This window comes from Lepidochelys olivacea, assembly GCF_965140295.1.
Source record: "Lepidochelys olivacea isolate rLepOli2 genome assembly, chromosome: 8".
Taxonomy (NCBI): Eukaryota; Metazoa; Chordata; order Testudines; family Cheloniidae; genus Lepidochelys; species Lepidochelys olivacea.
The window spans coordinates 52,556,549-52,580,458 of NC_140418.1; the positions used below are offsets into that span (position 1 = coordinate 52,556,549).

General features: G+C 52.5%; 1 protein-coding gene across 5 annotated transcripts in view; it reads right to left on the bottom strand.

The window, feature by feature from the left end:
- The window catches only part of LOC311524999 (ADAMTS-like protein 2), a 44,019-nt gene that overhangs the window by 908 nt on the left and 19,201 nt on the right, over positions 1 to 23,910 (bottom strand). For 2 of the 5 annotated variants that reach the window (XM_084636687.1, XM_084636690.1), the window contains exons 3-16: positions 18,559 to 18,634; positions 17,521 to 17,623; positions 17,111 to 17,256; positions 16,239 to 16,362; positions 13,283 to 13,363; positions 11,672 to 11,847; positions 10,901 to 11,345; positions 10,239 to 10,674; positions 9,330 to 9,436; positions 7,927 to 8,056; positions 6,112 to 6,325; positions 5,192 to 5,347; positions 4,479 to 4,649; positions 1,312 to 1,488 (exon numbers count right to left, since the gene is read on the bottom strand). In XM_084636687.1, coding sequence (XP_084492813.1) covers positions 1,312 to 1,488; positions 4,479 to 4,649; positions 5,192 to 5,347; positions 6,112 to 6,325; positions 7,927 to 8,056; positions 9,330 to 9,436; positions 10,239 to 10,674; positions 10,901 to 11,345; positions 11,672 to 11,847; positions 13,283 to 13,363; positions 16,239 to 16,362; positions 17,111 to 17,256; positions 17,521 to 17,623; positions 18,559 to 18,634 — 2,542 coding nt within the window. Of the gene's footprint in view, positions 1 to 1,311; positions 1,489 to 4,478; positions 4,650 to 5,191; positions 5,348 to 6,111; positions 6,326 to 7,926; positions 8,057 to 9,329; positions 9,437 to 10,238; positions 10,675 to 10,900; positions 11,346 to 11,671; positions 11,848 to 13,282; positions 13,364 to 16,238; positions 16,363 to 17,110; positions 17,257 to 17,520; positions 17,624 to 18,558; positions 18,635 to 23,910 lie in introns of those variants that run through there. The other 3 variants (XM_084636689.1, XM_084636688.1, XM_084636691.1) reach the window with 3 other exon arrangements.

Sequence of the window (23,910 nt, forward strand, 5' to 3'; positions counted from 1 at the left end):
AAGCAAGAGGGAGGAGAAGCGGGCTGTGAGCCTGGTGCCTATCACCCCCCCAGTCACTCCTCTTGGTCCCCCAAGACGGGATATTCACTGAGGGAGTTCCCACTTCACCCTACAGTGAGTCCCCAGCCAGCCTCTCACCTAATGGGCCTTGGGGGAAAACTACTGTTCTCTTTCTGTGCTTCCCTATGCCTATTACTGACTGGTCCCAAGATGCTTGCTCTTCTGCTTCTGGCTGGCTCTCTGCATAAGAGCTAGCAGCTCAGAAATGTCCCCCAGGCCATGCTGAGAGTTGTACAAGCTGAATAAAAAGGTTGGTCTCATTAACTAGCATATCCAGCATTCCCAGTGCTATGCATGTCTGCACAGCGCCTGGAGACCTGGCCCATGCTCGGGGGCAGAGAGTCTAAGACCTTCAGACCACCATCGCTCAAAGGGCTGCAGAGGAGGTTAGAATTTAGAGTTAGTAACAAATGAGGCTGCAGGGGGGACTGGTGATGGACCCTTTCCCTGCACCATATGCAACTTGTTCAAATCCACCAGAGCACATGGGGACTGAAACTGGCTACCAGCTAACAACCCTTTGGTGGCCTACGGGTAATAAGTGTGATGGCTTCCATCTACCACCCATTGCTTAGGTACATGCATTGCAAAATACCTCCTGCCATACCATGCTTGCTCATCAGCTCCCTGGTGGGAGGACTCAACAGAGATGCCAAGCACAGAACAGTTTCAGAAATTGAGCTCCCTTCTTATCCCTGCAAGGCAGGGCTGGGGCATATGCGTGGGCTGTGGAGGAAGTCTGCTTTGTTGCAGCCCTTTGGGAATCCTGTTTGGCCGCATATCCCTGGGGCTGTCAGTCTGGCACTGTTCGCTAGCACTAAACACACCAATTAAATTCAATTGAAAGGTGTGAAGAAAGTTGGCTTCTGGAGGGTAGGGGTGTGCATTCTACTCTATGGGGCATGACGCCCAAGGGAGACGGGCACCAAGATAGTCACCATTACCCAGCTCACAGGTAATTGGTGTCCCTACTCCTGCTAGGTCTGTACTCAGAGACTCGGGGATGTGAGCATGTCCAGCCCTCTCCTCTCCTGCTAGCCCCTGAAAGGAGCCGGTTTGGTGGTTCCATTCAGACTTAACTATGCCACAGGCACAACACGAAAGTAGCAATTCTCCTGGCTCCCTTGGCATCTGAATCTTCCTTTGCAGCTCCCTGGAGTGTAGGCCCATCACCCCTTCCCCCTTGGTATTTGTCATTTCCATTTTCCTGCCAGCTCCTTCAATACCCACCCCCTTCCTCTCGCTCCCTACCTGAGACCAGGAGGTCGTGAACCACGTAGAGCAAGGCCTCTTGAAACAGGCCGCCTGCACCTCCGGTTTCTGAGAGGCATTGCAGCGCTTTTCTGGATACTCCCTGTACACGCCGTTCTCCAGGCCGGCACACAGCACGCTCCTGGTCTTCACCCCCCGGCCGCAGCTGGCGTCGCACTGGAAAAGCGAAAAGGAACCCAGCTCATTCACGGCTGCTACGGACTGCTACACCCTCGGCACAGGGCTCAGGCTGGCAGACGCGCCGGCCTTCCAGCAGGGGGGTTCTTGCTCAGAGCAGTTCACCGTGCCGTCTTGAACAAGTCACTTAACATTTGTGCTGCTCCTGACGCAGCCGCTGATGCCAATGAAAGTTAGCAGCCGCGATACCTTTGAGACGTTGGATGTTAGTGTCTGTAACTGGCTTTGAGGTCCTTAGACACAGAAGAGCATCTGAGCTACCAGGCTAAAAGTAGCCGCAGTAGCACGGGCAGTGGTGGAGCAGGCAGGCTGCCCCAAGTGCGTCCCCCCAGCGTTCAGGCAGATCTGTGCTCGGGGCAGCAAGCCCATGCTACCACAGCAGCACTGCTGTCTGACGAGCGCTACTGCGCGTCTGTGTACGTGCGCTGGGAGTCGCACCCCTAGGTCAGGGCGTAGACTTAGCCTTTAGGGAGGTAGTTGTACCCAGATGCCATGTAAGAGCTGGATATTACAGCGCATTAATACATCAGTCTTGGTGAGAGACGTATTGCACGCTCCTGGATCGGGACTGAAGGAACACAAGGCAGGCTTAGTTGTAACGGGCGCCAGGCCAGTGCAGCGTGACACGGGGCTCTACTGACACGCTTTAGCTTGTAAGACAGCTCTTACATACTCAGTCATGCAGTAGCAAGAGTCCAGCTCTGTTCTACGCCCTTTGCAGGTCCCCAGCTGCCTCTGCCAGCGTGACTGCCACCTCTGTGCTTGCCCCGCTTTTCACTCCCCCCGCCCTCGCCATGCAACGCAAGCACAGCTGGAGGGCAGGGAGCTGGATTGTATTCCATCTTAATCACCCTCCAGCTAGACTTGATCACCAAGGCCCGCTCAACCCCGGAAGGGGACATGAGAGAAGAAAAGCGCTCAGACTGAGTTCACGGGCGCTGGTACTTGGAGAAACAGAGCTTGTAAACCCAGCTGCACTGGGGTGTGCAAATTGCACAGCAGGCAAAGGGGGTAATGGACTGCCATAGCGTAGGGAAATAAAACAGCCTCAGTTTATTACACCCATCAAGCCTCAAGCCCTCAGCACTAACCAGGAGGTGGGTTTAAGCAGGCTGCTCAGACAAAGGGAGAACACTCTTTAGCCAGGGATGGTGGGACCCTAGGCACCTAGCGCTTGAAATGTAGAATTATCAAGTGGTTTCCCTGCTTCATATCGCCGCCCCAGCTTAAAAGTGCTTGGGGTCTGGCTGGTTCTGCTAGGCCCCAGGGTATCTCTGTGCTCCCTCCTGAGTTCACTGTAAAGCCATGTTAGCTCAGTGCTGTATGGGGAAACCAAATGCCAAAGTGTCCTGGTTTGCATTATCTGGGAAGCCACCTAAACAAGCTATTGCAAGGCTGAAGCTGGCAGGCAGCACAGAGCAGCGCCTGAGCTGAGGCTGGGTCTATGCTATCACTGGCCATTTGGAAAATCGGTGGCACAAAGCAATCGTATTCGCTGGAGCCTTTGTACTGCTCTGACACTGGCAGCAGCCGTGGTGTAGACAGGCCATGAAGGGGGCTGGCAGAGTGTGGCTGGCTGGGGAGGGTTGCTGGCAGCTAGGATGTGCTGGAAGGAATAGTGTGGCTGGAACCCAGCCCCTAGCAGTTACCCTCTCCCTAGGCCCAGACTACCCCCTTTCTCCCCCGCCCCCGATCCCCAGTTGTGCCCACATTCAACCCTGCTATGCAACCTGCCCCCCATGACCGATGGCTCGGGTTTCAATCGGACCACTCTAGACCTCAAGTCAAAGCGGAGGAGGCAGAGGCAGCTACGGCTCATCTGCTCCTGGTCCCAAGAGATTCTCACACTGCCGTGTGCTTTCACTGGCTCTTAGTGAATGCTTCAGGAGATGCCCGCTGCACAGTGATCTTGATGGCCCTGCTTTCAGACAGCCTATGGGTCCTGGGGTTTGGCTGGGGCCCCTCTCCAGTGCTCTCCACTCTTACTGCAGTGTGCATAACGGGACTGAACTTCAGGGCCTTGTTTAGATCTTGGATCTGCAAGAGCCAGCAGGCTAGAGCGGAGGAGCAGAGTCCCTGCCCTCTGATGGGAGCTCTGGGAAAGCCAGCATGTGTCAAGCCATTGCGGAGCGGCAGCTGTGGGGAGTGGCGCTTGTGACTCCCCTCCCTGCTTCGGGAACCTCCTGAGCCGCCTCGGGCGGGAAAGAGCCAGCTGGCAGGCGGTTCTGCTAACCCAGCCCGGGACGGCAAAGCTCCAGCACCAGCACAGGGGCTGTCGCTGCCCAACCCGCGGCAGCTCTGGCAGTAAAGCTGGGAGCCCCAGGCACCCAATGGGGCGTCTGGCCTGAAGAGACCGGCCCCAACTCAGCCTGACCAATGATGGCCTCCTCCCTCCTCCAGCCTCTGCTATGGCAGGCTGTCCCAGGTGCGGGCAGGATGACGAGATCCGCTCCAGGGAGCAGGAGGGCCACGGCAGCGAGAAGAGCCTGAAGGAGCTAACCAGCCCCAGGGAGCTGAGGAACCTGCCCCCCCGCGGTGAGCCAGGCTTCGGGTGGGGAGCGGAGCCGAGCTGCGCCTCAGGAGCCACCTGTCCTGCAGCAGAGGGTGAGTCCCATCAGGCACTGCTTCATTATGTCCCCCACCCCTGTGTGCTGCTCCTGCCCCCAGCCGTCTCCCCCCAGGGGACAGCGCCCCCGTGTCCCCCAAAGGGACCGTTCTCCTGGCTTCTCGGCTTCCCCAGGGATTGTGCTTTGATCCCTCCCTGGGCCCCAAACGCTCTCCCTCCCCGAGGCTCACCCCTGCTTCATTGCCTCCTCCCAACCCCTCCGCGCTGACACACAGGCCCCCTGTGCTTGTAAAACACACATGTTGGCTGCCCAAGGCCCATGTACCCCCCCAAGGGGGCCGGATGCCTGGAGTCAGCCCCTCCAGACAGCAGGCAGGTCGAAGTGAGGCCACTCCAGGCTTACCTGGTCCCATTCCTGCTCCACCCAGTGTGCAGGGCAGTTCTTGTCCCCACAGGGGTAGACAGCCAGAGGCTTGGCAGCCGGATCGCACTGGGAGTCCGAGATCACCTTCCCCTCCAGGTTGCGACACACGACAAAGCGGCTCATGCGCCCCTTGCCGCACGAACCTGAGCACTTGGAGAAATAAAGGGCATGTCAAGGTGCCAGTCACTGAACAGCACTGGCAGGAGTGGAGGGAGCATGGCTGAGTGGCCAGAGTATGGGAGTGGGAGGCAGGAGACCAGAGTGCTGGTCCTAGCTCTGATGCTGACATGCCGCGGTTAAGGGCTGATGGCCTCACAACTGCCTCCTTAACTCAGGAGTCGCAGTAGCTTCCTCGTTTTCAGGCACTCATAATGGTCCCAAACTTTTGAGCTGACCTTTTCCAGGCTCCATCTGTGCCTGGAGGGGAATGTTTGTTAAAAGTCTGAGCAAAAACAACTCAACCGTTAGTTTGCGTATAATGTAAACTGTCTGTGTGGGCGATAATCCTGTAATCAGCCCCGTAATCGGCTCTGGGTGTGTGGGGGATTCTGGTCCCACAATCCACTCTAACGGGGGGCGGGGTGGATTCCATCTCCACCTCCATTCAGGCCTGGGCTACTGCATTTCTTCACCCAAGTCCTCAAGCCTCGAACAGGTCCGGGAAAGAGGAAAAGCAGCCGGCCTGGACTCACCGGTCCCCAGTCAGAGGCAATCCAGCGCCGGTCACAGGGTGGGCCTGTGCACTCCTTCTCACTGACAGGCTTCAGGGCCTCATCGCAGAGGCCTGGCTCTACTGAGCAGCGTACCTCCCTCTTCATCATCCCCTGACTGCTGCACCGAGCAGAGCACTGTAGCACAAGAGACCAGACTGCGTCAGTAAGGGGACAAGAGATTGGGTGGGGGCAGAGGGAAAAGATACATTTTTCTTCCCTAGACTGAGGTGAGTGCTGGTGCAGAGGGGAAGGCTGGTCCTGTGGCTAAAACAGTGGCGGGGGAATCACGATACCAGAGTTCTAGTCCCAGCTCTGCTGCTGGGTGGCTACAGGCAAGTCACTTCACCCAAATACCCCCAAGTTTTGGGTGCCCAGCATGAATCACCTTGGGCTTGATTTTCAGAGCCGCTGAGTGCATTCAGCTCCCACCAGCAAACCGGAAATGCAGGGGTCTGGCACATCTGAAAACCAGACCTACAAGGCGTGTTGAGTTGGCCACCCAAAATCAGTGACCTCTTCTGAAAGTGTGGGGCTTAGCTTCTTAGTGCCTCAGTTTCCTGAGCTGTAAAATGGGGGGAGGGGGAGGTTAGTCTCGCAGAGGTGCTCTGTGGCTAAATTCACTGAGATCCTCACAGGGATGATCCTATAAAAATGCAAATTATTATGCAAGATAGCAGAAGGGGTAGTAGACTCCCCTGGACTGTGTTAGAACAGGAAAAAGATGGGCAAGAACAATGCTAGCTTCCCTGTGATGCCTAATTACTGTGCTTCAAACGACCCAGAGACCTCCTCAGCACGACACATAGGAATGAGTCTACTGCTGAGGTCAGTTTTCCTCTCGTCATGGGCCACTCCCCAGTCTAATCCTGACACATGGGGTAGGCCACTGCACTCCATACCTCCGACCACTCGGAGAGCTCCCACTGGGGCCCACACGCCTTGTTCTTGCACGCTTTCCTCTCCATTGGCCTGGCCAGCCCAGCAGACTCACACAGCTCGTCGTAAACGGAGCTGTCGAAGCCTGGAGCCAGCATCTTCCAACAGCGCACAGTCCGGTACTGGTAGCCCTCCCCACAGGTCCTGGAGCACTCGCTCCAGCGACTGGTCTCCCACCTCCAGGTGGGTTCGCAAGGGGAGAGAAGACAAAGCATAGGTCAGAACAAGGCACCCTGAGGGCCACAGACATCAAAGACAGGGGGTATCTGACACAGGTCACTGGTGGGCTCCTTTCATCTTCCTGAGTACATGGGACTGCCCAGTGCGCATGTGTCTCCAATTAAAGTGATAACTCTGTAGGACAATTATCCCCCTGTAATTAACTACCAGTTGCTCATTGGTCTCCCACATGCAGCACAGAGGCCTGATTGCATGTGGGCCTTAAAAACTTCACTCCATGGCCCTTTCACAAGCGTAAGAAGGTTAACACCTGTGTCCCCAGTGTCCAACTGCCCTGCTGCCTAGCATTACTGAGGTCTTTCAACTGGGTACTCTGTCCTTTTCTCTGTGCCTTATTCTGTTGCACAGGGCTGCTGTGTGCTGTTTCAAGGCTGTCCCTTTCCAGCGCAGAGGTGGCAGCGTATTTCCAGGAGCAGCATGATCCCCCTACGCAGAGGGCTGGGTGGTCACAGTGTTTGTCTGAGTCAGCAGGGGAGTAAGGACCTTAATCCCTTGCTCAGACTGTGACTGACTCTAGTGGGGAGCGCAGGGGCTACTCACCCACTGTGAGCAACTGGGTAGGAGCAGGGGGAGAAGGATGGGGCGTGGGGGGAGCCCTGGCTCTGCATCCACCAGTCAGAGTAGGTGCACGAGTGCCTGGGGGGAGTGAGTTGCTCCATGAAAAGGGGGTGGAGTAATTTATTCCCCCATCAGAGTAAGGTGGGAGGGGGCAGGGAGGCAACGCGACAGAGGTACCACTCAGTCTCTGGGGTTCCTGGGGCAGTGCAGCTGTGGGCCACCCCTTCCTCAGGGCAGGTTGTTGAATTGCTCTGTCTAGCCCCCAGCTTGTAAATTACACCCAATGCATCTGGCCCTGCCTATGTCCTGGGGGGTTTTATCCTGACTTGCACAACATGTTAGGCCACCTTTAAATAGACACCGGCGGATATTCCAGTCTGCTGTAAAGCAATGTAACCCAGCCCAACAACCTGAGCTGACACAAACCCACGGTCTAAGCATCTCCGGGGTCATTCCTCACTCTGCTGTATCAAGATGGCCACCAAAAAATGACAGTCCCCACCCACCTCTTTCTAATACTCTGCACTGTGGGTGCTAAGTGACACCCAGCGTCAGAGTTATTGAGTGGGATCAGCTACAGGACACAGAAATCCCACCTACGCCCACCCCTCTTCTCTCTCATGCTTTCTCCCTTTCTTTTCCCCTGATTTAGGTTCTGTCTGTACTGCGAGCTAGGGGTGATCCCCCTGCGCGTGTGCACATACTCACACTGGTTCTCCTAGAGCTAGCACGAATCTAACTAGCAGCAGCGGAAGCATGGCCGAGCCATGCTAGGTACAAACCCACCCGAAACCGTGGGTGTGCATTGGGCACCTCCTTCTCTGTTGGTTGTTGGCTTCCCACGCATTATTCTGCCTGTGCAGTCTTTGCCAGGTCCCACCTAGCTCGGTTTGCTGCTGTGCAGGCCCATCTGTGGCTGTATCCTTGGCTGATGGGGTGTCTTGCTGAGAGGGGGCCAAGGCTTGAATATCCTCACTCACCTGGGTTGACATTCTCTCCCTGTGCAGAACTCATGAGTGGGTTCTGGGCGTGTCAGGGCATCACAATACGCTTCCCCTACTTCCACTCCATCGTACCGGACACACATGGCATAGGAGGTGCTGATGCCTGCTGGGCACCAGGAATCTCTCTTAGTGCCTGCTCTCCAACAAACCACTACTCGCTCCATCTATTACATGGTGCCTATGTATCTGAGAGTCTAGTGCCATGGCAAAACCACAAATATTCAACAGGATCATTATCCAGAAGAGAACTGCAAAGCTCAAGCCCCACGTGATGAGGCCAGCAGGACAGCAGCCAAGACCAGAACTGAACACTCCACAGCATAGTTTACCAGTGCCAAAGACAGCCCGATGCTGCTGATGGGTTGCTTTCCACCCACCTCTTCCCAGGACCTTTACTCCTAGTCTCACTTCATTCAGGCAAAAGGATGCTGAAACTTAAATAAAGCTCCCATCCTCTGAAGTATCTATGCTCATTCTGACACCACTCTCCAGGAGCTTCAGACGTGTCAAGAGGTCCTCTGCAGACTAACAGGTCTTGAATGTACCAGCTCCCTTTCCCCACCAAATATACTTCAGCCCCTCCAGTCACCCCACCAACATGAAACGAACTGGCAAGACTTGGAGCCCAGCTTGGAGCTATTCACATCAAGGGACGTCACCATTTCCAAGTGTGAACCTACTATTCAGCTGGGCTCAGGTTCTTCTCGATGGCTTATTACAAGTTTTAAAAGGCTCAGCCCAAGCACAGAAACATTCACCCACCTCCCAGTTAGGGTAATTATATAGATCCTCAATGAAACAGGAGCCACCATGACCCATAAGATCATATACTACATGCCCAGGTTCTTCCCCTGCAGCTCTCTCCCATGCACCTTCGGCTGAGGTACAGGAGCCGTGCCTGTGTGTAAATGTTAACCCTTGTTCATGGTGTAGCTGGATCCTTCATTTGCATTTGAAGAGGATTTAGTGCTGGTGAAAGGCACTTGCCGGCCCTGGAGAAGGGATTCCTCTGTTGACCCACGCACGAAGGACAGCACAGGCAGCAGCAGTGCAAGCTTTCGCCACCCTGCCCTAGCCATGTGCCTCCGCCCTGCCCCAGACAGGGGAAGGAGAGCTCACTTGCCATTCCCAGCAGCTGAGATTGCCCATAGGGGTGTGACCTAGTGCCAACCGATGCAGGGGCTTTTGGGATGTGGACACTACTCCACTAGAAACTGGCTTGAGGACACCAAGTTATTTCACAGAGGCCACCAAACCACTTTAAAATAATAATAGCTTCTGGTTGCTGGGCTGGACTATACCTGGGGACCTTCAGGTGAAGGGCTCTACATTTCATTCCCAGTCCTGCAAAGCCATCCAGTCTCCCAGACCAAACCTACCTGAAGTGCATGTGGAGCTGCAGGGAGCATAGGCGGAGACCTTCCACCGGTACATGTCGGCCAGGCTGATGTCATCATGGTCCAGGGGGCTCACATCAAACTCGTTGCTGCAGAGAGAGGAGCAGGAATGAGCTTAGTTTGGGATGCGATGAGTGACAGATAGTGAAAGCTTTCCTCTGGTACTCCAGGGGATGGAGAGGGACCCCAGTGGCTCTGCTTCTTTTTCTTACTGCTCTCCTGCAGGCTTGCATGTATCAGGTTGCATGAGAAGATCTCCTACGGCTGGTGGAGCACGTTGGTGAGTGAGGGATCACGTAGGAGGTGACCAAGCCCCTTTGGAGGAGCAGAGGCACTATGGAACGTGTTCTGGGAGTCTGAGATGGACTGGCACAGGCTGCTGACTTTGTCCCACCTTCCCCATCACCACAATAACAGAGGAGTCAGAGAGGGGAAACCCAAGTGGAGAACCAAGTGGAGAATTTGATAACTGCTTTTAACTACCTGAAAGGTGGATCCAAAGAGGATGGATCTAGATTATTTTCAGTGATAGCAGATGACAGGACAAGGAGTAATGGTCTCAAGTTGCAGTGGGGGAGATTTAGGTTGGATATTAGGAAAAACTTTTTCATTAGGAGGGTGGTGAAACACTGGACTGCGTTACCTAGGGAGGTGGTGGAACCCCCTTCCTTAGAAGTTTTTAAGGTCAGGCTTGACAAAGCTCTGGGTGGGATGATTTAGTTGGGATTGGTCCTGCTCTGGGCAGGGGGTTGGACTAGATGGCCTCCAGAGGTCCCTTCCAACTCTGTTATTCTATGATTCTAACCCTAAAGCTACCATGGGAATGGGATGATCAATCCTCCCAGGATAACCGGCATCCTGTCTTCCCTCAGGAACCTGGCGGCATCTCACCTTTCAGGCCCAGGGGCTTGAAGAGGTTCTGCCAGGTGGCTATTCCCGAGGCCAGAGTGGAGGCTTGAGTTGGAACCCAGCACGGGGTTCTGAATGCTTGTAATCACACTGTAGTTAGCTGCCTTCTCCTGGCTCTCTGCGTAAGCCTCTGCCTTCGTGCTCTCCAGCAAGTTCATATTGGCAGGCCCTTTGTGCAGCCCTTCTGGCCATCCAGCCACCAGCTCTCTCCACAGCCCTGCAGTTGAGTTCTTCCAGCCTACCTTGGCAGCCAGGTACTGCAGTTCCCTGCAAAAGGCAGCGTTTTGTGGGTCCTGGTGACACAATCTCCTGAAGAGCTGGAGCCTGGCTGCCCCAATCCCACCGCTCTCTGGCATCTCGGGCCTCATCACGCTGAAGGGCATGGCTGTGCTGATGGAAATCTGGTTTAAGCTGGAGGCTAAAGGAAAATGCAGGGGCATTAATGAGCCCACAGAGGCTCTGGTTCACCACCTCTGGTTCCCCCTCTGGTTCACCACCTCCCCCATCCACCCAGCTGGTATGGTACAGCGCCCACTGGCTTCGATGAGAGCAGAGGTGGGCCAATGCTGAGTGTTTCTGTAAGTCCCACCCTTAACAAGCACCTCAGTTGCCCAACCATGAGGTAGCCAAGAAAACAAACAAACCCAAATCTGTTTCTCCACCTACTACCGCCGCCTCCTCCTCCTCTGCCTCCTCGCCCACTCTTTTTGCATGGTAGACTTGTCTGATCCGGAAGCCAAACTTCTCTTCTTCCTCTTCCCTCTGTTCCCAGCCCCAGGGTCCGGCCTGAGCAGTGGAGTTACTCTGGAAGAATTCCTGACTGTTGAAGCTCAGGTCTCCATGCTCTTCTCCGGGTGGGAACCGGTCGCTGACATCATCCGGGGAGAGAGACAGCCAAGTAGCATTGAAATCACGCACAGCCCCAGAATCTGCTGGGACTGGGGCTGGATGTTTGGGGCTGGAGTCCGGTAGATGAAGGTAGAGAGGTGCCTTGAGGGCAGGGGCAGCTGTTTGGAGAGCTGGCGAGGGCATGTGTGGCACAGTATAGTCATACGTTATATGGGGCATTTTCCCATTGAAGTTATAGTACTGGGGAGAAAACAAAAACCCTGTTAGCTCATTTGCATGTATCATGTCTATTGGATCAGAAACACGTGACCCACACCCTGAAACCTGACCTGGAGAGTAAGTGCTTTGTGATGAACACAGACGAGATGGTGTACCCATGATGGCCGGGCAGGACCACCCAGGAATGGCACAGCCAATCTCTCCCAGAAGGCATTGCTATAGGGAATGAGGCAGGAGCCCCAGCCGTGGGAAAGCTCAAAATTCCCTTGCCTGCAGGGCACCTGTGGTCTTGGGGCTCGGAAAGCAGACCACCAGGGAAGCACCCAGATCTTTAGCTCCATACATACCATGGCATTCAGAGACTGATTGGTGGGGCCCTGGGCAATGACATACTCCAGGCCATCTGCATGCAGGTTGGAAGGGCGGCGGTACTTGAACACCGTGCCAGCCACACGGAAGTTCTGGGGATTGTCAATGGCCGAATTCCCATTGAAGAAGAAGCGCCCAGATTCATCCGCCAGGGCTGCAAACAGAGGAGAGGGACAGGAGACTTAACTCCAAGCAGACTTCAAGGAAAAGAGGCCAACAGCAGCCCATGCTGACTTGTATGGAGAAGTACTCCTTGGCCAAGGAAAATCACCCAGGGGGAGACACTGTCTTGGGCTCCGTGTGTCGGTGCCCTGAGGGACGGGATACCAAGTTGGGGGTGGCCTGAGCTCACACTACAGTACATCACGTTTCTAGTCCAGACCCCTGGAACCACGGCAACGTGTGAGGCAGAATTGAACGTGCAACATTAAAGAAAAATTGGTGGTTCAATGGCACAGCGGCTAAATATAGAGAAATTTCACCTCCAGAGAGCTGGATTTATTTAGCTCAAAAGTCAGGAGAAACCCACAATTCTGACCCAGAGCTAGCTTTCTAACCCTCACCCCACAAATTCAGGGCTGTTTGGATCCAGTGTTACAGTGTGAGCCTGGCTTTAGTCAAGTGAATTACAATGGAGGCAGGGCTGGTCAGGGTATCTGTGGTCCCCTAACAGCCTCATTCCAGCTAGATCTCTCAGCCCTTTGCTTTCTGAAAGCACCAAGAATAACACGTCAGCTGCGACCCAGCCCATGCAGAAAGCAAAGATCCAACACAAAGGATTGTGTGACCCCTAACAGATCGTTCCAGGTGAGAGAGGATCACAGACGGTTTTGTCCATCCTTTATTTCCTAAAGCCTGTATCCTTCCCTCCTACGGAAACACCTGCCAGAGGGGTACAGTTGGCACCAGGGCTGGCCCCAGCATCCCAAGCAGGAGCTTGGAGCGGCTGTTCGAAAGGGGCGGCAGCTCCGCCGGCTGCGGCGGCAATTCGGAGGCAGCTTCTTCCTTTTGCCGCCCGCGGCGGCAGTTTTTTTTCACTGCTTGGGGCGGCAAAAACTGTAGAGCCGGCCCTGGTTAGCACCTAAGGGACGGGGCAAGAGTTCTAGAGGAATCCCTCGGTGCTGCCAGAGGGGGTGCAGGGAAGTCAGGTGGACACCCCGAGAATCCTGGTTCAGCTGCCCGGTGTGCTGGCCCCGCCCTGCTGCTTCCCACTCACTCAGGAGCCACGCTGTCTTTGGCTCCCCCCACAGTCACCAGCACCCTCCTCTCCGAGAGGGTCAGAAATGGCAGTGCAGGAGTCAATGCAGCAAGGTGCTGGGGATTCCTGTGTCCAGATCTGCCCATTTCTGTGGGGCTCACAACCACTTAAAGCTGCTCCCCAGCACCTTCCCTTCTCTGGTGTGACTTTACCCGCTCCAGCCTGGCTGTGGTCATGCACAGGGCCTCCTGCAGACTCCCCTTGAGCTTTTGCTCCTGCCTTCCTTTGCTGTCGGGGCCTGTCCTCTCCGCACCATTCCCAGGAGCACAGCCCATGCCCCACTTCTGGCGGTGGTGACGTGCTATCCGCTGCGTGCTTTTCTGTGGCTTACCCAGGATGTTTTCAGTCTTCCGGCGCTCAATGATAAGAATGTCCGTGGCACCGGCAGGGATGTTCGTGATGAACACATAGCCTGGGGAGTGGGAACAGAACAAAGGGTTGGGAAACCCAACGCGGGAGAGAGACTCAGGCTGCTCCAGCCTCACAGGTAGCTCAGTGAGGGCATTGCAGACCTGCCAACTCATGGTTTTGTCATGAGTCTCATGATACTGTTGTTGTCCTTAACGCCCCAGCTCCTGGAGTCAAGTGGAGATGGGATGAGTTCTGCCTTACTTTTTCTTTAAGAATGAAGTTTCTAGCCCTTGTGGCTGTGGAGAAAGCTTCAACATGTGAGCCTGGTGCATCCTAAAGGCTCAAAAAGCAGAAGGCAAATAAAAAGAACGCCACATCTATGATTTTTACATAATCCTAGGATTTTAAAGCCAATCTCATGATTTTCTGAACATTAGGGGTTGGCAAGCCTGGGAGTGACTGATGGGCTTTTGTTATGTTTCAATGGGAGTAGTCAGCGGCAGCAAGCTGGCTCTGTGTCCATGCAGGAGGGGGATGGTGCCCTGCTGCACACTGAAGAATTACTCTTTTAGCTCCAGGAGAAGGGGTCTTGTCCCAGCTCCCTCTTTGTGTGTGTGTGTGTGTGTGTGTTTGTTTGCAGTCAAGGATTCATTATTAAAAAAAAAATCCCTGCCTGGTCTGTTGAGGTTGAGCTGCTGCAGACCTCAGGAGTTCATCTGAGTCCCGAGTCAAACTCTGAGGCAGGAAGAAAGTATTAGTTTTGGGCGCATGAGGGAGTCATCCCACCCAGTAGAGCCACACACCCAAAAAGATAAAGGCCCAACTACTGCCCAAGGTTGGATCTGAACTAGCAACCTAGAGATCAAGGGCTGCAGATCTCATCCTCTCAACCTGATAGTTTCCCCTTGGAGAGTGAAAGGTGACCTGCAAAGGGAGGGGAAAACAACAAGCAAATGCACAAGCCAATTTTTTAATGCTGGGTAAAGAGGGTTTTTATCAGATTGTATTTGACATTAGAAATGTGGGTCTTCTCTACCATGCAAAACTCTGTGGTGACGGGAGACCTAGTGAAATGCTGGAATCACAAAAGAGTGTATACGTCTCACTCTATCCGCAGCAGCAGCATCTTTGCTACTGCAATCTAAATAGTAAAAATAACAACAAATACAAGATGAGCAATGGTGTGGGGAAGAGAGTTTTAGACACCTTTTTTTGGCCTCTGTTTTGGTTTGCTGTTGTTGTTAACACTTTTTGAACTCAAATATCTAAGACGCACTTTTGTTAATAATCAACTGCCTGCGTCCACCTCGCCCAATAGAGACAATGGATCTATGGCTTATTACAACACTCTAACAACCCGCACAGTTGCTTACCCTTCCCCTCTTCCTTTCCTCCCAATGACTGGAGAGATGTTACCAGGCCACTTCATCTTGAAGGGCCCCTTGAAATGTGTGTTAACTACTTCTGCTAAACAATCTGTTCCACTTGTATTTAGCTGACACACTCTAAGGCTATGTTTACACTACCACTTATGTTGGCTTATGTCACTCAGGGGTGTGAAAAAACCACCCCCTGAGTGACATAACTTTTGCCAGCATAAGTGCTTATGTGCACAGCTTCTCCCACCAACATAGCTACCGCCGCTCATTGGAGGTGGTTTAATTATGTCAAGTGGAGAGCTCTAGCCCGTCGGCACAGAGCGGCTACATGAGAGATCTTACCGCGGTGCCAGTTGTAGACATGACCTAATTAAGTTTCCCAGACCTAAAGAAGAGCTCTGTCTAAGGTCAAAAGCTTGTCTCTCTTACCAACAAAAGTTGGTCCAATAAAAGATATTACCTCCCCCACCTTGTTCTACCTTGCCCCTTCAGTTAACATGTGAGAGCTCACCATACAAATCTCAGAGTCCCCAAGACCCCGCAGAGTACCAGATGTGACAATCCTGATATTTCAAAAAACCCAAACCCAGAAAGTAATACTTATTTTTGAAAACTGTTTCAGGCCTTCTTTATCCATTCTAAAGCAGCACAAACAGGCACAAACCCAATCCTCTGCAGATCACATTTAAAAGCAATGAAGTGCATTTTGGTGTTGGGTTTATTCAGAGCTGGCAGTTGTTCCTGGGAAAGGAAAACCACCAAACAAAAAACACTTCTGATTCAACTTTTTCCTCTTCCCACAGAAAAGGAGAACGAATCACCAGAGCTGTGAAGAGCACTGAGTGCAGTTACAACAGGGCTGTATCCAGTAGAGGGTGCTACAGTCTAGTGGAATTACCATAAAGTAGAGTAGTAGGTGTCCCAGAATGTCCTACAATCAGTATTCTCTGGTTATCAGTGCATCACAGTGCTGCTCTACCAATCAACAATCCCATCATTCTGTGAGGAGGGAAGAGTGGGAGTATGGAGAGGGGTAGAAGTGAGGGGAGTTGTAGGGCCTGAGAGAGGACCACGTTTCAGAGAACACTTACCTCCTCTGCAGCCCATCGGCCTGGAGAATACAGGAGAACGATTGCTGTCACCAAGAACAGCAGCACACATTTACAAATGTAGTGACCCTCCTCGTACAAGATTAACATCCAAGCGTAAAATCAACTCAGAGCAGAGATAAAAGAAAGCGCATTGAACTCCTAACATCATCGGGCATGGGCAAGATGCTGAGATCAATAGATATAAATAGGACCCCCCGCCGCTTCACATCATAAAGTGATGGAGGAAAACCTCACTAACTAACCATACAGCGAACCAAACCAGTTTCCTCTGCTGATTAAGCTGAACAGACAAAATACCATCATTTTGGTTTACATGGGGAAAGAAAGGCAAGGTATTATTCAGCTCCTTCAGCTGGGATGTTCAGACTCTGCCCTAGTAGGCAGTCCATGTTAGCAAGAAGCAACATGTGAAATTATTTGATGGGCATCACTTAACAGGGTGTACCTAACTGTGAGATCCCCTTTCGGAAGCTTCCTGAGACCCGGTAGCAAGTGCTGCCATCCCCTCCGCACACCCTGCATCTGTCCATCGTCCGGGATGAGTAGAGACTCCCATCGCACCCAACCGGCTGCAAGAAATACAGAAGAAAAGACAACATTACCAGAGAGGTCTTCAATCCTACTCTGGAGCAAGGGGTGTCCACAACAGACCTACTGGGTAAGTGAGATTCTAAACTGGGGGAAATCCCTAGAGTGAGAGTTTACATGTCTTGGGCACACAGAAGTAAGAACTCTGAGGTGGGGTGAAGGGCTGTTTTAGCTCATACTGCACCTATGTTTAACCAACCCACCTTGCTGGGACATTGGTTTGGAATGTCCTTCCCCTGGAAGGGGATGCATCCAAGAATGGCCTTGCTGAGCCAGCAGGCAGCTGGTTTTAGTGGGACAATGTCATTTTGGCAACGACCGTCTCCAGGAGGCAGCACATCCAGCAGCAGCAATGCCAAGCCGCCAAATCACTGTCCTGTGGAGTCTTGAGGTTTAAGTACCATTGCAACGCAAGAGGGCTTTCGCTAACAGATTAAAACTTCTTGCACTGCTGGGTGCTCCTTCAAAAACAAACCAAGGCTGCTGCTTTTCTCCAGGCTCAAGGGAGAATGTATGCTCCTCATGCAAGTACGTGGCTGCGCATAATGATCTCCCCAGCCCAAACCTGACTGCTCCATTCTACACAGGCATTATTAGTGTGACATTTACAGGAACCCTATAGCAGCTGTTCAGTTTCGCCTTACTGCCCATACTTGTGGTGCTTGAGGACAATGATTTAAAACCAAGCCTTCAGCCCCCGATACACAGCCCTTCCTCCCAGTGCCTCACCTCACACTTGCCATTGATGCAGACCCCCTGATACGTCCTATCTTTGCAGGATGTGCCGTCCTGTGCTCGGGCCATCAGCTGTCTCTCTCCACTCCTGGTGGTGCACTGGAGGTCACAAGGCTTGTTGGAGATACTCGTGTAATCATCTGAAGGGAGAGAGGTGAGATGGCACCGGGCAGAGCAGTGGGGGCACAGGATGGCTCCAGAACCAACAGTGAGACAATCTTCTCCTTTAGGTCACTGGTTTACAACTACCCAGGGGGGCGCCTTGGCCCAGAGACGTGGAAAGCTTATGCACCTACCCACCCACACCCGAAGGAAACTCTCCTTCTCCTACCCCTATTGACCAGGTTTCCCCAGGTACTTTTCGTCCCCATCTCTCATGCTGAGCTGGTCAGCCATGGACAGACCTGGGTAGAGAGGTGTCCAGTGGTAATAGTGCTTCCCAAAGGCCTTAGCATTGAAGGTGGCGCACTGCTGTTGTTTGAAGCTGGCCATGTTGGCTGGGCAAGGCTGCAGAGAAAGCAAAGCTAACATTAGCCTCCTAGATCAAAACCAGCCCACTACAGAAAGGGAAAACTTCCAAGGGATTGGAATTCCTCTCTCGTTCTAGAGCAGCGTGGCCCCTTAGGTCAAGGCTAGGATCCACTGGTAGAGCAATGCAAGAAAGGTTCATGTAAAGTTAGTACAGCCTGCAGGCCATTCTCATCTCAGAGCTGTGAGCAGACACTTGGATGTTACAGAAGGGGCTCGTGGATCTAATGGACAGAGCAGAGGCTGAGAGTCAGGACTCCTCAGTTCCATTCCCCTCTGCCACGGGCTTGCTCTAGGAGCTTTGGCAAGTCACTTTTCTCCTCTGTAAAATGGAGATAATTGTAAAGCACTTTGAGATCCTCAGATGAGGGTTGCTGTGGCAGTTTTACTCCTTGCTGATTCCCCTAGTGGATAGGGCAGTAGACCGGGCCTCAGGAGGCTTGGATTCAGTTCCTGCCTCTGCCACTGCTTTGCTGGCTGACCTTTGGCAAGTCACTGCCTTATCTGTGCCTCAGTTTCCCCATCTGTAAAATGGGGATACTGACCTCCTTTGTAAAGCATTCTGAGATCTATGGCTGGAAGGAGCTAAGTATTCTTCTTATTGATGTATTAATATTAATGAAATGCCATCAGGGTTTCACTGGGGCTAGTGGCACTGAATCAAGATTGCTGCTGTTCTCAGCATTAGCCTTGTTCTTATCCATAAAACAGAGAGCTGTAGTCACACCTGTGACTGTCTCAATTCTGGGGTGACCCGTGTCTGTCCCGCTCAGACCCTTAATCTGCTTGTCATTGCCGCACCAAATCTCCGGCACAACCAGTAGGCTTGTGCCAGCACAACAACCCTGTGAGCACCCACTGCGGCCATGCCATTTCCCTCGGAGTAAATGGGTAGCCCTGGGAGAGGTTCTTACCTGTTGCTGGCACAGCTGGTAGTGCTTGGATTGGCCCCCACACATGGTGCTGTTTGTTCCCTGGGATAGGTGGAGTCTGAAAGGCAGAGAAGAACTACGCTGTGGGAGGAGCATCCGATGAAGTGGGCTGTAGCTCACAAAAGCTTATGCTCAAATAGCTGTGGGAGGAGTGACCAGTGGTTTGGAGGACTATGAGGTGCTAAAACACAGAGGCTGTAAGACAGTTGTAGCCTGGAGCTTAGAACAGAGACGCAGAAGTCAGGCAGTAATTTTACAGGAGTGTGTATTAGAACAGCTGGTTTTGCATCCAGCCTATGTAACAGTGTGTAGAAAATGTATTTCCAATGGCCCCAGTTTTAGGGTGGGATGCTCTCACTTAGCGATAGCAGCGGGGGTATTACACTGGTCGGAATGGCAGCATCAGAGCCCTGCCACCTTCCTCCAGGCTATGCCGTTTTCTCTCTCTCTGTCCAGGTAGAACGACTGATGAAACAGTGTGACAGTTTGGGGATCTATGTACAACTTATGAATTCTGTTTGATAGTGGGGACACTCTATGTGTACCTCTATCAGACTGCAGACTCCATATTGAATGTGTTTGCCTTCTGTTTTGTCTTTTACCTTCATTTTAGGATGAAATCCCAAGGGCTAGTGGCACAGGGTTAACAATGGCAGGTCATTAAACCTTGCTAGTCCTCTATTCACATGGGAGCCCCCTTGGACAAAGAGTTTGCTGCCACACAGAAGAACCAGGCTGCCCAGGTGGGTTGGTCACTAAGCTATGCATCACCTGGTGGCAGAGGTGAAAGTAAGCCGGTACGCCCCAGTACGGTGTACCGGCAAGAGCCGCGGCACCATACTGGGGCAGCCCGGCTTCCCCAGGGGGCAATTTAAAGGGCCGGGGGCTCCCAGCAGTGGCTGGAGCCCCAGGCCCTTTAAATTGCCTCCAGAGCCCCGCTGCTGGAGCCCTGGGGTAGCAACTGCAGGGCTCCGGCAGCTATTTAAAGGGCCTGGGGCTCCCCTGCTTCTACTGCCCTGGCCCTTTAAATAGCCACCGGAGCCCCGCCGCTGCTACTCCAGGGCTCCGGGGGCTATTTAAAGGACCGGGGCAGTAGAAGCAGGGGAGCTGCAGGCCCTTTAAATAGCCCTCAGAGCCCTGGGGAAGCGGCGGGGCTCCAGGGGCTATTTAAAGGGCCGGGGCTCCAGCTGCCTCTGCCGCCCTGGTCCTTTAAATAGCTGCTGGAGCCCCGCCGCTTCCCCAGGGCTCCAGTGGCTAATTAAAGGACCAGTAGAAGCAGGGGAGCCCTGGGCCCTTTAAATAGCCCCGGGAGCCCTGGGCTGCTGCTGATACCCCGGTGGGGGAGGGGGGAAGGAGGGAGGGGCACTTACCTTATAGGTTGGGCTGGGGCTGGCTCTGACCCCCTCAGCCCCGCCCTTTCCAGGGGCCAGAGCTGGCCCCAGCGTACCGGTAAGTCACTTGACTTACTTTCACCCCTGCATGGTGAGGGACTTTGCTCACCTGATGAAGCAGACTGACAAAGGAGACTGGAAGTTATGAAAGCGAAGTGAGGTCGCTGCTAGCCATTTTGGGGAGAGGGAGACGAGACCAGAAGCAGGAGACACAGGAGAAGCCTTGTGCAGGAGGGAAAGAGGAGAGGAAGGATCCTAGACTCCTTAAAAGAGTTTGACTTAGGCCCAACGAATGCTCATGAGCGGTGAGGACACCGAGGCAGGGAAGGATGTATAGGTGTTTTATTCTGAGTTACGTGCTATCATTTGTCTCTGAAGAGGTAAACAGTAAACCAGAGTGATCGCAAGGTTGAAGCTCTGGGAAGGGATATGCTTAAGCAACTTGGATATCTTGGGAGGTCAGCACTGGTCCTGGGGGCCCACTGGTCACACTTCCATGAGTGGCTAACAGAGAGTCTGTGCTCAGGAAATGTGTCAGAAGCCAAAGTAAGAGAGAGAGAGGTTGGAGCCTACCCAGACCAAGGGATAAAGCACATGGATCAGTGCATGGGACCCAAACACAACAGCTTGGTGTTGTAATATTAAAGGTACCTAAAGTTGAATCAACAGTAGCATCGGGTCCGGTGACTCATGCTTTGAGGCAGCGGGGGAGCTGACTTCATATTCATAAATCGAACCTGCTTAATCAATACTCCTGGTTTTAATTGAGAAATCACTGCTTCACATGCACCAGCTGCTTGCAATGCTGCATCTTCTAATCCCTGGGCAATCTGAGTTACAAGCGGGGGTTGGGAGGATGTTAGTTACTGCCACCATTAAACAATCAGGCTACGGTGGTGAGTGTTTGGCAGGAGCTCTTTATCAGGGCTGTGACAGACAGTGTGATCCACTGCATAGCCTACTCATTTAGAACTCAAGAGCCCTGGGTTCATTCCTGACTCCACCACTGACCTGCTGTATGATGCTGGGCAAATCACTTCCCCTCACTTTCCTCTCCCGCCTGTAAGCTCTTTGGGGCAGGAACAGTCTCTTACTAGGTGTATGTACAGCCCCTAGCCCAGTGGAGCCCTGACTCTAGTGATCTCTGGGTACTACTGTACACAAACATGATTACTGGCAATAATAATCATTAGAGCTGTTTGAAACATTTCATACACAACGTTCTTCCATCGGATAATGCCATTTTGTCAATACCGCCATGTTTTGTGGAAATGTGTTGACTTCAACAAAATGTTGTTTAGAAAAAAATGGGACTGGAGCAGTCCAATAAAGTCCAGAGGGACTACTTTGACATTTTTGCAATGTAATGTTTCCATTTTCTGTTTCAAAATGATGGCTTCCATTTTTAAATATTGTATATGATAAAGTCTAAATCAGAACAAAATGTATGAATTTTATCCAAATGTTACAATCAACCCCACACAATTTTAGTTTATTTTGGCTGGAGGGAACTGTTGCAATTTTTTGGTCGTGTCAGAACTGCAAAGAAATACACAGCAGCGGAATTTCCCACAAAACAGATAACCCAAGTTCCACGGCACTCTAGCAAAAACACCCAGATGGCAAATAACAAGCAAATCAAACACCATGACTGGCATTTTAAAAAGAGTGGAATTCCGTAGCACCAGCGATTGGACTGACCCAGACACTTGTCACCTTGGGTATGTCAACACAACAAGTAGACACCCACAGCTGACCTGTGTCAGCGAACTCAGGCTTGCAGGGCTTGGGCTGAGGGGCTGTTTCACTGCCATGTAGACATCTGGGCTTGGGCAGGAGCCTGAGTTCTGGGAGCCTAGGTTCTAGGACGCTGCAAGGTGGGAGGGTCCCAGAACTCAGCTCCAGCCTGATCCTGGAAGCCTGCACTGAATGAAACAGCCCCTTCCCCTGAGTTCTGCCAGCCGGCATGGGCCAGCAGTGGGCTTTTTGTTGCTGTGTAGACATACCTTGTAAAGGCTTGGTACAGACTTGTCTGTGTGTGCAACCACCACCCAGTCCCTGCTGGGCAGATTGAGTGGCAGGATGCTTTTGGAAGCCAGCCACCAATGTATTGAGCCTACTCCGGATGGCAAAGAAATAGAGGGGCCTGGGAAGAATCTGGGCAGAAGCTATGTGAAACTCATTGTTCTATATAGCACGTTGCTACCTACAGTGCCAGCTGTGCCACGTTACTGGAGCAAAAAGATGCCGGGCTCCTCCCCCATCTAGCCATAAAGAAAGAGAGGGTGTTTGTATAAGCCACTGGTGAGTGTTACAGGTACCCCTCCGTGCCTGATCTACAGAGGATATGGAGCTGTTAGAGCCCTTGCTATAGAGGCCTGATCCTACCTCAAGCTGTGGCATCTTATGCTTTTAACACAGGATGTCCCTGGTTCAAGCCTGTGTGTCAACTAAAACAATGGGTGCCACATTTGCAATCCTCTGAGACCTGCTTGCACCTCCCAGGTTAAGAATGCATGGAATAGATTAGGTAGGTCGACTGCTGACTGTATTTGCTAAAATAATGATAGGGTTGACAAATCTCACCTGTCAGAACATAGAGGAAATTCTTCCTGCAGGGATAACACCGTACAGTGGTACACCCTGTGGGTTGTTTTGGTTTTTTTGCCTTCAGTTTTAGCCACTGCCAGAGACAGGATACCCCACTGGAAAGTGCAACACTCGGCTCTTTTCCTAAGCAAATCCTATGTTCCTAACAGACGCTAATGAAACAGAAGCACTGTGACCAAGTTGGTCAGTTTCAGGATTCACTGGGCCATTGTGCGGTGATGGCACAATCTATTGCACGGCAGTTACCTAGAAATGGCTGCGTGAATTTGGTGCTTGTGATGGCAAAATAATCCAAATGCTGTGCAAGTTTCCCAGCACAGCACTACCAATGTGCCTTCGTCCTGGTCTGCAGCGGACATTGTCAGGGGGAGCTGGAGTTCTCGACAGTTGAGAAGGGGACAATCTTTTGGTAGCTGGGGGCGCAGTTTGAAACCATGGAATAAGCATATTTACTCACTCTGCAGAGCGTCAGCAGTGAAAGTGTTAAACAATGCTGGAAACAAAGTGTGCAGCCTGAGACTTCACAGTTATCATCCCCTTGGGATGAAACAGGGCAGCATTATTTCAGGCTGTCTGCAGACTCAGGCAGATATCACAGCACTGTGTACACTTGGCTGAGGCTTGGAAGGTTTTCTTTGCAGCTGCAGAAAGCTTTCTGTATTTTTGTTTTTAAATGCAAGCTTGAATTTTGGAGCAAAACCCTGCAGTGAGGGGTAGATTCTGCAGCAAATTCCCTGGCTGTGGAATTACAGAGGGCCGGTTCCAAAGCCCATTGAAGTCAGTGGAAGGACTCACTGGGCTTTGGATCAGGCCTGGAGGACACAGAGCCCTAGCTAGGAAGGCACAGGGAACACTCTGGGGGCACTCAGGCCCCCTTTCCCATTTCTTTTCCCCATCTTTCTCCTATGATGGCAGTGTCTGTGCTCACCGGGCAGAGGGGGGACACAGACACTGGCATGTCTTGTTAATGGTGAAGTTATCGGAGAATCATGGCTATCTCCAGACGGAAGGCACCTCTGCACATCCGGATCCTAATTATGCAGCTAGCCAACCCACATAAAAGAAGGGGTTTTTTTTTCCTTTTGAAGGAAGGGAAGAGGGAGGAGGCCGTGCCTGGGCTTCCTCTGCTTAGAAGTGCATTCATGCAGAATGGAAAGGAGCAGAGGAGAGGGGCAGACACAGTGAGCTCTCTGCACTCTCAGATGCCAGCTCTCATTAGCATCCAGGGAGTCTCATTAGCAGGTTAAAGAGATGCCTCTCCAGGGGTCTCATTCATCTCTTTAGTGGAGGTAGAGGCTTCCACTCCAGTCCCCTGCGCCGCCCTCAGTGGCGG